Raw genomic sequence first — 14,181 nt, 5'->3', positions numbered from 1 at the left:
AGATGTAACTATCTATTTGCTCTGTAATGAATGCAGTATTTGAAGGATGTCCCAGTACAGCTGGTTATGGTGCAGTATAGAATACTGTTGTCTAATATACACTTGGTAAAGGAGATAAAGACATTTATTCTGAATTATTTAGACAAGCTGGTATCATGTCTCACTTTCCTTGGATATACTTTGAGACTTCAGGCTATTGCACTGTGGTAACAACATGCCTTTCATTCAGCATGTTGCATGCACAGTATGTTGGTCACTGGTCAGTGCTGCAGAAGTTAAGCCAACTTGCAGTAGCATTCATTTCAGCTGCACAGTTTCTGCTCCCCTTGGATGTGATAATAGTGCCCATCACCCTGCTATGCTTCATTCTGCAGAGTTTATCATGAGTTTCGGGCCTGTCTAGAAGAATGCCTGCTCTTTCCACATGGCCTTCTTTCTCACATCTTTTCATTCCTCTCGGGATCCTTTCAGAAGCAAACACAGCACATTTTTGGCAATTCTTAGACAAATGTAAATAAGCATTTATGCTTCCACCCATCCCTCTCTTTCTTTATCTCTCTTTGAAGCTTCATCTCCCTTTTGTCCTTCCATCCCTGGTGCAAGACAAGTGAACATCTTGCCAGGAATTAATGACTATTATCCAAGAGCCTAGACTTGTGCCCACTAAGTTGAGGGGAGGGAGTGTAAACTTGTCTGAGTCAGTGTATGGGCCTGTTGCTGATAGCCTCCCAAGTACTGCTTTGCTGGCTAGATAAAGAGTTAGACAGTAGAGGAAGAACCTGTGTTATCATTGATGTGATGCAGCTGATTGTTTAGTAGTTGTTGAAAATGTGTTAATTTTATTCTGAGTGTTCAATTAGAGCAATAGTACAGTAAGTACAGAATTACCTCTCCCAGTGGCTCAGATATTGTGGCAGCATTCCTGAAAGTCTACCACAGATTTCTGTAAGAGTAGATTGGATCTTAAGTGGTGAATTTGTTTTCATTTGCCTTCATCAGCCACATTACTTAATTCAAGATGCAAAACTGAGAGCTTCCCGCGGCCAGGTGCACAACCCTGCGTGGGATGCATTTAACAAGGGTAGAGTACCTTTCATGAGATTGTGTTGTTTTATCCAGCTATCAGAATTTTTCAGGGCCTCAGAAAGATTGCTACAGTCCAGAACGTATTTTCAAAAGCAAAAGCTAACATTTTGTTTCCAATTGCAGAGACCTGAGAAATGCTGACCAAAGTTTTCAGAGAAGTAGAGCACTTGCAGCTTAAAGTAATTTCTTCCTGTGAGGTCAAGTCCAGCTGTTTCAAGCCAGATAGCCAAGAATCAGTTTCTACCATTCATTATGAAAACCCGGATTTAAACACTGGAGAGCTTTGAAAAATTCCAGCAAGCATGTTTGCAGATTTAAGTGCCTGAATGCCTTTTTGAGTATTTGAACCTAAGATTTATTTGCATATACATCCTATAGGCACTTTCTCCTTCATTATAATCCATTCTCATGCTGCTTTTTCCAGTCCCTCTCATTTGTGTAGCTGGGTAAAATGCTTCTGTTGAATCCTTTCAGCAGTGGAATTGGTGGAAAGTTGTCTAACCTTTCTTCCCTCCCTCTGTTCCTCAGTCTCTACAAGTAGAATTTCTCTCTGTATTCTGCCCACGAACCATATGATTTTTCCCCCCATTTCAGACTTTTGACATGGAATAATTGATTTATTCTCAGAGAGAAAGTTTATTTGCTTTCCTCCATTTTTTCTATAGTTTCCTGTATTTTTCATTTAGCTCCTCCTCAGCCCTACCTGCTTAGATATAGCCTTAGCTCCATCTGCACACCTAGCCTGCACATCAGGTCACTAACCCCTCTTAGCATTGCTGAGCAATTAGTGAGATCCTTTATGCAGCTTTAATGGAGAGTTCCAGTCCTGTCCTTAGTTTGCCAGATATGAGCAGGTTGGAAAGAGGTCTGCTTTTTCAATGAAGGCTTGTTTCCCATCTCTAATACACAGTAGATGACTCATTTGCACAGTGAAACTGCTTTTGGAACCAGAAACACTCTTTTTGGCCTTGCTGTCTTCCTGATATTTTGAACTTGTGCAAGAACAGACCATCTATATCTCTAATGCTGCTTTTTTGACTTGACTCCTGTGGAAGTCCCCAGAGGTGAATTTGGTCCAGTGAATGAAAATACAAACAGAAACCTGTAGAAACCGCATTTATAATTCTGGAGCATATAAAATTTTAGACATAAAAGAGACAGTTGGATGTAAACAATGGTAGCTTTACATACAGGAGTTGTTGATTTCAAGTTTGAATTTGATATAGTGGTTAGAACTGAAATAAGTACTAGTGAAGTAAAACAGTGCTGACTACAGCTGAGTTTTCATATGTGTGAGAGCATCTCCTTGAATTATAAAGTGGGGTATTGCTGTGCCATGTAGAGCTACCATTGGCAGAACAAATTACACAAAGCTGAGACTGAAGAGTTTTAGCTGACAGAAGCAATATTATGATGGGGTTTTTGCAAAGTGGAAAACAGTTCCTTTTTCTGATGTTCACTCCATAAACAGAAGAGTATAAAAACACAGCTGTATAGTAAGGTTATAAAACATCCACTTCTCAATAAATTGTGAAGCAAACGTGCAGTTTAGTGTAAGAAGGCAAAAATTAAAAGGTAGAAAATTTATTATGAAATGCCCTACAGTATTAAGGCCAGTGTATTAGAAATCACTGGTTGATTTTTGACCAATGCTGTTTATATGCATAAATCATTACCACTAAATGTTGTATTCTGGGTTTGCTGTCTGTGCATACTTCTTATTAATACTACTTGAGCTGATTTTTATGTTGTTGGAAAGGATTGTGGCAAATGTGATCACTTCTTAAAAAGCTGAGCCCAGTATCTCTAACTTTTCAAATGAGAGCTGTGCTGTTCAGAAGCCCTTACAGGACCTCAGTTACATCTCCTGCCTTCAGACAAAGCTGGTGCAGCCCAAGAGCTGGGCAGTCGTTTGCTTGATTAAACGTGCCATCTAGTGGCTAGCAGGTGATAGTTAATTTAAAAAAAAGAAAGAACATAAAGCCAATGGACTTTTTAATGAATTTTTACACCAGCAGGGAAAATGGATGCAGGTTGACAAATCCTTATGTTGCCTTCTTTTTCTCCCCCTAATTAACAGGCATTCATAGATCATTATTTGTTTCCAAAAATGCCGATGTTTCTACTGTCGTCCACTCCCTGCTCTCAGGCTGTTTGCTGAGGCCCCACATTGAATTGTCTGCTATGGCAGAGTACTTGGGCAGAATAATTAGTGCTGTATTCACAAAGTTTCAGAAGTCATATTGTAACATCTCTGTTACTGCCTGCATCTGAAATGTTGATTCTCAAAAAATTGGTTCAAATGTCTAGAACTTCCCAAATTTCATAGAATCATAGAATGGTTTGGGTTGGAAGGGACCTTTAAAGGTCATCTAGTCCAACTCCCCCTGCAATGAGCAGGGACATCTTCAACTAGATCAGGTTGCTCGGAGCCCCGTCCAACCTGACCTTGAATGTTTCCAGGGATGGGGCACCTACCCACCTCTCTGGGCAACCTGTTCCAGTGTTTCACCACCCTCATCATAAAAAATTTCTTCCTTATATCTAGTCTAAATCTACCCTCTTGTAGTTTAAAACCATTACCCCTTGTCCTATCACAACAGGCCCTATTAAAAAGTTTGTCCCCATCTTTCTTATAAGCCCCCTATGAATATTGAAAAGCTGCAATAAGGTCTCCCAGCCCTTGCCGCGCCCAAGTATCCCTGTTGTCCACCTGTCCTTTATGTAACTGCTAAACCTTGCACTTGCTTGTACATAAGCGGTGTGCAAATTGGATTTTGTGAAAAAAGTGGCCGCCAGAGCTACCCAATACCCCAGCGGTTAGTGCAGGCACCCAGGATGTTCAAGACCCAGGGTTAAGCCCCTTGACTGCTTGATTATTTTGACTTTGGATTCCTGTTGGTGCTGAGGTTTCCACTGAATAAGTGTTTACGTTGGGGCACTCAGCCAAAGCCCCCCCCCCCCCCCCCATTCTTAGAAAACCCCATAAGAGGCTGAATCCTGCCACAGATGTGCCATTGTTTCACATGCCACTGAAATCTCACTTTAATTGAACGGTCTCAGACTGTTTTCAGTTCCACATAGCACATCACTCACCTTGCTGATACCAAGAGGGCAAAGACATCCATAGCTGTGTACAATGAAACAAACCCATCGGCTTTGAGATTGGGTTTGGGAAAGAGGGCTTCACATGGGAGTACCTAGGGAGCGTTGCCTGGCTCATGATACAGATTTGTCTCATGTAACATGGGAGAGGTTGCAGCTCGCTGTCATGGCCTGGGAACACGGTTTGAAGAACATGTGGGTTGCACTGTAGTATAACAGCCTCATACATGCTCTTATCCTGTGCTGATGTGGGGGCACCAAACCCCTACTGGAGGCAGTTGAGATGGGAAAGCTTTATTTCAAAAAATGGAATAAAATTATCTTTGTTATTAATCAGGGAAGGAATTATTTGAGACAACCAACACCTGCCAGCTTTATAAAAGAAGAGAAGAAATGCACACTTAGGATCTTTTTTTTCTATATGTGATGTTTTCAAAATGAAGTTAAACACTGAAAGCAACATTTTGATGTTGTTTCTCTCTGGAGACACCTGTGTAATTCAGTCCGAGACACTATTACTCTGAGAACCAACTATCCATGTGGATCCCATCTAATCAAGTACTTGTCATCTTGATTTAAAAAGGGCTTCTTTCAGATTGTTGGCTTAAGGAAAGCGTTATTATTTTTCTGTCCCTTTCTCTTCTAGGATATTAAACACAACATTGTTTGAACTGTATGAAGCTCTGGGCAATTTTCCTGCCTTGTGGATCTTCAATGTGCTGCTTGTGATTCTTCAAATTCTGCACTGTTTTTGGTCTTACCTAATCATAAAGGCAGCCTACAAAGCAATTTCAAAGGGCAAGGTAAGACAGCACAGTTCTGTTTCATGTTTAGGACTTTAACATTTTCAGTATCAATACAGGGTCACTGACTTTTTGCTTACTTTTTCTTTCTAACCCATAACACGTTACTGAAGACACATGTTGTTTTATGTAAACTTTTCTCTCCTTTCATGGAAACTTTTTTCCACTCCTCCTAACAAATGTCAGATAAGTTAATATACTCTTTATAATGATTGTATTTATATATGCTTCCACATTTCTTTTTTATAATCTGGTACACTGAACCAAACTACATTAGGCAAACTGGATTTAAAAAAAAAAAAAAAACAAGCAAAATGCTTTCTTGGGGCTGCCAGTTCTGGTTTTTTTCTTTATAGTAGTTGTTAGCAAAGTGTTCATTTCACAGCTAGTAGTGATAGTAGTAATAATACAAATTGAAATTCTGCTACTTTTGCTAGTGGCAAAGTTACAAGTCACAGCCTCTTCTGGGTTTTGATTTTAATGACATTTGGCAAAGGGCTATGTACTTTCTTTCTAGGATTCCCACGGCAAGACCACTTGGGATAAAATTTAGTGTCTTGCTGCCATTGTTACCTTTGACAGGAAGATATAATTCACAGAAATGCTAGCCCCATTATACCTGCTGTGCAGATACAACACTCACATTGAGATGGTAGAACTAATGTTTAGAGATCATGTAAGGTACAGGGCATTTTGCCCTTAAAAAGTAGAGTGGATGAGTGGATGTTTTAGACATGTGACCGCCCCCAAAGTGAATGGGATTCTTCTGCAGAAAACTGATTTCTATGAATGTACTGGAGAGCTTAGCCTTGCACTGGACGGAGCCCAGAATCTACCACTCGCTCTATATGAAAGACAGTGCATTCATGAACTGTATTTTGCCTGGAAGCCACACTTCAGTCTCCTCTGCTTTTAGTGATTATTAGCCTCAGCTGTCCTGTCTGAATCACACCAGTGACTTCAAAGAGCGCTTCATACTGTCTCTTACTCTGCTTGTTTATCCTTTCCCTTGTGCTGTGCTGGAAGGCTGGGAAGTGGAACCCGTTGCATGTAAGTTTCTTTAAATTTACTGTGCAAAAGATTTATTCTGCACAATACTGGTGTTTGTGGGTGTTTTTTTAATTTCTGGTTTCTGCTTGGTATTTTTATCCATTGTTTGTGTTTATATATTTAAATGAAGTCTACCTTTAAAGGCCATTTTTATTTCTTGGCTATGCATTGCCTAATACCATTCAAACCCACTTCTGCCTGTAGTATCTGGGTGCTATTATGTTATAACCTTTTTTACACATATGTAACAGCAGGATAAGCAGGTGCTCTGTCACCATTCAGGAAGCATACTTGAGAGCCTAAGTCCTCTGCTTTGTAGTTCACACAGTTGCACAGGAGAAAATTTAGATTGTATGAGAGCAGAGTTAGACATTCTCAGTAAGACAGTGACCAGGTTAAAGATGCACGTGTATGACATATACACGGAGGATTCTTCTTCCTTTAGATCCTAACTTACTTCCTCACTCGCAACCCCATTCTTTCCGTTTCTGCAGTAAAATAAGCAGTGTTTTCACAACACATTACAGATATCTTACAGTTGATCTTCATCTTTAATTATTGTTTTATTTTTGTACTACTAGTATCCACCTTTGGAACAGCTCAGCTGATAAAGCAATTTATTATCATTAAATTTGTAACTAATCCTGATCATCTATTTCTTACTCATTGTTCTGCTTAGGAGTTTTATAAACCTAGATATATATTTTCTAGACTACTTCTGTAGAAATACTCCAGTGGGTTCTTTCGGGGATAAACAAAGAGAACTAAGTACTGCAAGGTGTGTTGCATTCATATCAGATTTTAAGTGCAAAGACCCTGGTATGTTGCTGCATTTTAAAAATAGAGAGAGCAGAGTTTAACAGAAGTGGCTGCAGCATAGAATCTTCTTTTGATTGTTTGGCTTCAGGGCAGGACCCTAGCAGAAGAATTGGCAGTGAATATAATATATTAAGAGAATTTAAGATGACACGGAATTTTTTGATCATCCTGTCTGCCCTCACGTCAATCACAGGCCCTCAGTACTCTGTGTTGGGCCCATTCTCTTCTGTCTGATAAAAGTATAATTCTAAGTGTATTTCTGTATCCCCAACAGCTTTAATATAAAAGTCCCTTTATATAAAAGAGACTGAAGTAATCTGTTAATTGAAGCTGTGGAACTATGGAATCAAATTTCTGACCTCAGCTGAAGTCCAGTTTCATGGGTGTCAGAATTGCAGGCTTGCTAGACATTGACACTGAAAACTTTACTTATTAGGAGGTATATGGGAACTGTGTGTTTCTTTTTTCTCTGTTGCCAAGCAAGTAGTGTCAGTCAGGTGTTATGATATTGCAAGGATGGTAGCAACATTGGGAGCCCCAAAGGCAAATGGCTGTTTCTGAGGCGAGAGCTGAAGAGCAGAATTGTCATGAGGGCTTTCTGGAGTAGAGGAGGATTACTGTAAGCAAAAAATTACATGCAGTGGCCCTGTTCTTAAATTGTTTTGATTTGGGGGGAAAAAGACTCGCCATGTGTTTTGCCCCCTTTATTTCAATTCGCTATAGTAAAGTCAATTGTAATTGCCCGATGTGGCAACCAGCACAGCATGGATAGATTCCAAACAAATTAGGAAGCTCAGCTATACAAACGGGTAGAAGCAAGCATGGAAAGCTGCATCTTTAAAGCATTGATGCTTTTTTTTACTTCGTCTGAGGCACTCTTACCAGTTTTGGAGACGTTCAAGGTCAGAGCTGGGTAGAGCTCTGGGTCACCTTACCTGGCTCTGCAGCTGACCCTGCTTTCAGCAGAAGGTTGGACGTAGACTTCCTGAGGTCCCTTCTGACCCGAGTTATCCTATGATCCTACATGTCGGCAGGTGCCATTGTCACCTCCCTGGGAAAAACATCCCATTAAAAACAGGGCAGGCAGGGCCTTTTCTTTGCAGGGTTTTCTTTTCTGTTGTCCTTGTTTGGTGTCCTTTACCTGCCTGTTGTTGGCTTCCTCATGTTTTCACTTCTTTTGGGTGCACCCGACTGAATGGGGTGAAGCAAAGTCACCTCAGGGATTCTGAAGGGACTCAGTTCTCAAACTTAGTGAAAGAGCTCTACAAAGGAGGAGAGCAGACTCCTTAACATAAGGAACAGCATTCACCCAGGAAATGGGTATAAACTGGCAGGAAAGAAGTCAGCTGGAAATTAGCAGGAAATCCCTAGCAATTAAGGTCAGTTTCTGAAACAGCTTTCCAGTGACACAACGGGGCAGACAGTTGAACTGCTCAAGTACGTTTGTGGTTCCTGTGGTAGGGACTGAAGTGGACTATGTCTACGGTTTCCAAGCCCTGTTCTCACCACTTGCCTGAAGTCGGAGACTGGAGTTACCTGGTGCAGTGAGTTATGTTTTGGCCAGTACTCCTGTCTCCTACTGCCAGCCTGTAGCACTGTTCTCTGGAGCTGTGTGGCCTCTAGAGAATGAGTTGGGAGGTGAGGGGGAGGAAGTTGGGTTGAATATTTTGTATTATCAGGTCAAAGGGAAACACCCCAAAGGAAGCACAGGAAATAAAGTTGTAGTAGGAGGGCAGAGGGGACTGAGGCTAGGTTGAACTTGGGAGCTTGAATTATTGGTTCCTTTAGTCTGTGCACAACCCTTTGCCTTGAGCACTGTGCCTGCACTTGGACATACTACCTTCAACACACCAGTGCAAAGTTCTCAACCTGCCTTTGCACGTGGCATATGTGTGTACAGGCATCTGTGTTTGAAGTGAGTCCAGGCAGGCAAAGGCAGAGCAGTGTGCCAGGGCTGAGACCACCTTCAAAGCTCAAATTGAAAAATGTTTGAATTCTCTGATTCTCTTGAACCAAAAAGCTCAGTTGTTTTCTTACAATCACCTACTGCTTGTTGCTTTTTCAAATTCTACAGGTAGCAAAGGATGACCGAAGTGACATTGAGTCAAGCTCAGATGAGGAAGAAACAGTACCTCGTTCAAAGACCCTGCACAGCACTATCACCACTAATGGGACTAGCGGTGCCAATGGGACAAATGGGTATCTTACTGGTGGCACTTGCTCAGAGGAGCATTAATCCTTGAGTTCAATCATGAGACACGAACAGAATGAACTGTTTGCTACTGGAAGTAAATTATAAGTTGTGAATGCGGTTTCTTCATATATCTCAGCATCAGAAAAAATTAGGAGTATCAAAGCATTCTGATAGCGCACTGCCATATTTCCTGTTTGTGAATGAAGACAACACACCATTCTGTATACGTAGGCATGCTGTATGTGTATGTAACTGACACAATGGGAGCAGTATTTTCACTTGTACTGTCTTTGAAATATTATTTATTTTGTGTTCTTTTGGGAACTTCTGGAGAAAAGGGAATATCCATTCTCAAACTTTATCTCTTCGGATTCTCAGTGGTAGAGAGCATCATGCTCAGATCTCTTCTGTCCATCCCTGTTGCTTTTGCTGAGTCTGCTATAAGTAATAGTTGCTTGATTTGTTACTTACAGTAAGATAGAACATAGCTTTATAGATTCTAGATCTGCTTCAGATATTTTTGCTATCTTTGTGTTTTAAAGTGCTGGTTTTGACATTGCCTATCAAATCACAGTGGCCGTTCCTCCAACATAAAGTTTTAAAACACTGGATTGATATTTTAAATAGTAGGTAATGTGGTCGATTAGCAATTTGGGGAAAAAAACTGTGGTAATTGTGGGATATTATTTTAGCATAATTTAAAATTCAATTTGGTGGTTAATTGCATTAGAAGTAGACTTGATTTGTTGTGCAAATACCCAAAAGCATTGATGTCAATGATTAGGATAAACTCATTCTCACTTTTTTTTTTTTTTTTGCCTTGCAATTTTTGACCTCTACAGATTTTAGCTTTTTGCAGAGATTCCATGTTGAAAGGTGTTTGTTCAAGTGCACCATTGTGAATCCAAACATCACTCCTGAAACTGTTCTTGCACATTCAGATGGATCAGAGCAGGGGTGTAATGGAAAAAATAGCAGATGAAAAGTTCATTGCTTGCTCGGGCACAGTTCAGTCTAGGTATCGTTCTTATAATTATTGCCACTTTCTTGGTAGGGTGAAGAGAGATAAGGCAGAATGTCATACATTACTAGGATTAGTTTATTTTAAATGCATGAAAACTTAAGCAAAATTCAGTTAATGTAATTCACAGCAAACTTTGAATGCTCAGCAGTATTTCATCACCTCCACAAATAAAATTAAGGGTGTCTGTAAAATAATTTTGCACTCCTTTTTCATCCAAGATTTAGAAACTGTCCCAAAGAAGACAAAGTAACACTCAAAATAAACATCTTTTTAAACATTATACACACTTCTTCCAGTCTCTAGATCAAAGTTTGGTGTAGGATGCTAAGGATCAAACAACTCTTGCAGGACACTTCTTTTTTTGACAGCAGTGCCAAAAGTAGGCAAGGTTCTTGGGTAACACTCTATGCAACCTACTGTTCAACAGTATTGTTTATGTGCACACAGAACCAATGTGCTTATAGACCAAAGACTTATATATATATTTAAAAAAAAAAAGGAAAAAAAAAAGGAAGGAACAAACCAGGAAAAAAATGTAACAGTGTGTCTTCTATGTACAAAGAGATTGGAGTGCCGTGTTCAGCTGGAACTCTAAGCCAGGAGATCTTTCTGATTCCTTCCACCTATGCAAATAGCAAAATACAGATGGTTTCTGATGCCATAAAACATGTTTAAAGGCTCTATTTTATACAGACTCCATGGAAGAAAGTTGTGTTGCCACTTCTTTCTTTTGAAAAACTGAGATTTGTCCTATTCTACTGGTCACTCTTGAAAACTTCTGGGGACCCTTGTGTGTTAGCAAAAAATGTGCTAAAAGTAAAGGCAGAATGGCATGAATGAAAATAATACCTCCACTTAGTAGACAATAAAGGTAAGGAAACCAAAAAACTGTAAATCATAGAAGAGCTGTCAGTTTTACTACCCACAGAGCATCTTTTGAAAAAGCCAGGTAACCTTGTAATTCAGCAGCTGCATAGCTTCTATGTCCACAAGTATATCTGAGGGGGCAAGGAAATCTTATTTAAATCTCCTTCTCCCCTCAAAAGTTTCTCTGCCTCTAATTTTTCTCATCTGTCTCCTATGCCTCTGATTTCATACAGTTATCTGCAGGGCAGGTTATACATGTGAAAATACAGTGATTGCAATAAAAAGTATCCTATCCACAGTATTTGAACTGGCGGTTGTTTAATAATTACTGTCCAAATGATACCAAGATTTTAAAACAAAACCATCCTGAGAGATTTTCAATGAACATTATAATTTCTGAATTAAGTCAGGATGGTAATTGAGAATAGCAGTTTAAACACACCTCTTTCATGGTGTTGATTACTACCTCCACTGGACCATTTCCCATCTGCAAAGATGGTTACAAAAATGGCATTCTGGCAAAATATTTTGTCTTACATGGGGACAGAATATTGCTCTGAACTATCAACATAGGCAACATACAATAGTACTGTAATGTTGTTGATACCAGGACAGAGAGCGGTTCCCAATAACAATCCCTGTGGAAGAGGCAGGAGACCTTTGGTCCCTGTTGGTCCTCCCCAGTTGTGCTCTATAGTGTTGATTCAGATGTACAGTCAAGGCTACAACCCTTGAAATGATTTACCATCACTGGCTACATATGCTCTTAGTGTATCCCCACTCTTAAATAATGCAACTTGGATTGAAACTCTTCCTTTAAGGTTTAAATTCAGTTTGCATCTTTGATGCACTAAAGCATGTACACAGTTACCATGGTTCAGCTGACTCCCAGTGACTTACTTATCTCCTATAAACCTGGATTTTGGAGTCCTTTCTTAGCAGCCTAGAATAAACTTAATACAGATATGCCTGGAAAATAGGTGAGATGAGAGATTCAGATGACACATTTGGGGAAATGGGGTAAGAGTAAGGAAGCACTGAGAATTTCACTAAATTTTGCTAAACAATCACTAAACTTCCAAGCTACAGTTGTTTTATGAAAATTAAAAATTCACACAATTCTTTCTGTCTGTCTTGGGAAGAACCAAGCGTTTTAGTGACCATACATGGCAGCGTGTTTTAATTCATTGCATTAACCAATGGATGTCAAAACTTTGGCTTCATCTTCCACCCTGCAGAGAGAATGTCATGCAACTATTTCCTTTTTCATTTGAATTTGTTTGCTTCTCTGCCGAAGAGCTTTGCAAGGTGCTTTTGGAGGCCATCAAGAATTTAGAGGATAATTGTGTATATTCCAGGAAATTGATTGAAATGATTTGCATGGCTTATGGTAAATGCGAGATCTTAATATGTTCTGTATATTCATACCTTTTGTAGAATTGTCATTTTAGTCATTTTAGAAATGATGATTTGTACTCTATAACCTATTTGTCTTCAAGTTCTATGCTACCTTTTTATAGTATGGTACATGACACAGTGGTTGAGATGTTGAAGTAGAAAAATGAGGAAATTATATGTAGAGTTTATTAGTAAATAGTAAGAATTTGTATTCTCTCCCTAGCCAGCCCAGAATATAGTAAAATAAGATTCAGGTCTCCCTTTGTTTACTTTTTCCCATATTGGCATATTTTGTACCAAAAGAAAAATATATGGTGGGTTTTTTTTTTCATAAGGAACTAAAACCAAACACTGCAGAAAATGGTAGAAATATCTGATCGAACAACAAGGGTGAACGTTGGAGTCTTTTGGATCTTGATCAATGTTAAATAGTGCTAGTTCTAAAATACCAAAGTGTCCCATGCTGTTTCCTTGTTGCCATTTTGTAGTTTTTTCTATGTGTTATTTATTTAATGATTCCAGCAGAATTGGAACAGGTGTGACAGCTTCATATGCTCCTGTCTCAGCCTGTGACCATTCTGTGCGATTGACAATACCAAATCCTTTTTCTGAGACCCAGGTACATGGACTAAAGCTTTGCTTACAGTGAAGTGATTCCTGTCTTAAATCTGTATCTGTTTCAGGTGATAATCACTTTCTGGTTCTGAACAGGACACGACGGCAAAAGCCTGCAGCAAACGTCAATGATGATCAACACTGGTTGATATAGACACCGCGTTTGTTTTACGCTGAGTATTCTAGTAGGAAGCCTAATGCCTGTTTCATTCATCTACTCATTACTGCAGCCTTCCATATTCTCAGAGAAATATGGGCTACCATTGGTTTTCTACAGTTGATGCTTTGGTATTTTTTTAATCTCTTTGCTACAACTCATTTTTGTACGTCTCTCTATTGTCTACTTCTTGTGACATTTGTGTGAGAGGAGCTATCGAATACTTTTTACCCTTCCTGTAGCGTAGACCCTATTAGGCCTAACTTCAGTGTTCTGCAAACTACAGTTGCCTTTAAACCATAAAGCAAAACCAGTTTGTATTACTTGTTTTGACTGGTTTTGATTTGGAAGAGGGACCTAATGGGAACTTCAGTAAGACAACCTTACTCTTTTTTTCTTTTCTTTTTAAAAAGCACTAGTGGAAGTTTGGAGTGGTGTACCTGTATAGCCTTTAAATTGTAAAGATTTCTGATTGTAGTTGCAATGAAAACACAGTGTTTGAGTGTGTCTGTACGGAATTCTCAGGCTTTCAAATTGCTTTCAATTAAAAAACTGGAGGAAATACTATGAAATGGTGTTTTGGAGCCATGACAATTGATCACACATCAGACAAAAGACAAAAATGATTGTCGTAAATGACCTGAAATGACCTGTGCAACAAACACATTTTCTGGCTTCTGTTGAGCTTCAGCTTCTTGCAGTCCCGAGGTTTAACTTTTATACACAAGCTCTCATACCATACTGTATTGTCGCAAGTCAGGGTGAGGCAGATGACACTATTTCACCTGTGTTTTCATGACAATCCCGTGCTTGAGCAACTCTTTCAGAAATGCAGTGATGTGTAGGAACTCCACTGTCCCAGACACAGTGATGTGCTAGCTAGAAGTCCTTTCTTGTATAGATGTTGTGTAAAACTTTGGGAGTTATTTTGTGTTTAGCTCGGTTGGTTTGGGGTTTTTTTAATATGGAAAATAATTATTCCTCATAAAATCTCTGGAACCAATCAGTATTGTGAGCTATTTTAATTTGGAGACACTTTAATAATAAACATAAGTATTAGGAA

At 39.4% G+C, this 14,181-nt stretch overlaps 1 protein-coding gene across 2 annotated transcripts in view; it reads left to right on the top strand.

The window, feature by feature from the left end:
* Nucleotides 1–14,181, top strand: part of CERS6 (ceramide synthase 6) — a 134,448-nt gene extending 120,267 nt beyond the window's left edge. The window contains exons 9-11 of one of the 2 annotated variants that reach the window (XM_052793133.1): nucleotides 4,838–4,994; nucleotides 6,021–6,044; nucleotides 8,938–14,181. In XM_052793133.1, coding sequence (XP_052649093.1) covers nucleotides 4,838–4,994; nucleotides 6,021–6,044; nucleotides 8,938–9,099 — 343 coding nt within the window. In that variant the 3' untranslated portion in view covers nucleotides 9,100–14,181. The remainder of the gene's footprint in view (nucleotides 1–4,837; nucleotides 4,995–6,020; nucleotides 6,045–8,937) is intronic. The other variant, XM_052793134.1, reaches the window with a different exon arrangement.

This window comes from Harpia harpyja, chromosome 7 (assembly GCF_026419915.1).
Source record: "Harpia harpyja isolate bHarHar1 chromosome 7, bHarHar1 primary haplotype, whole genome shotgun sequence".
NCBI classification, from domain to species: Eukaryota; Metazoa; Chordata; class Aves; order Accipitriformes; family Accipitridae; genus Harpia; species Harpia harpyja.
Note: the sequence above shows the minus strand (reverse complement) of the source record. Positions and strands in the feature narration are given on the sequence as shown.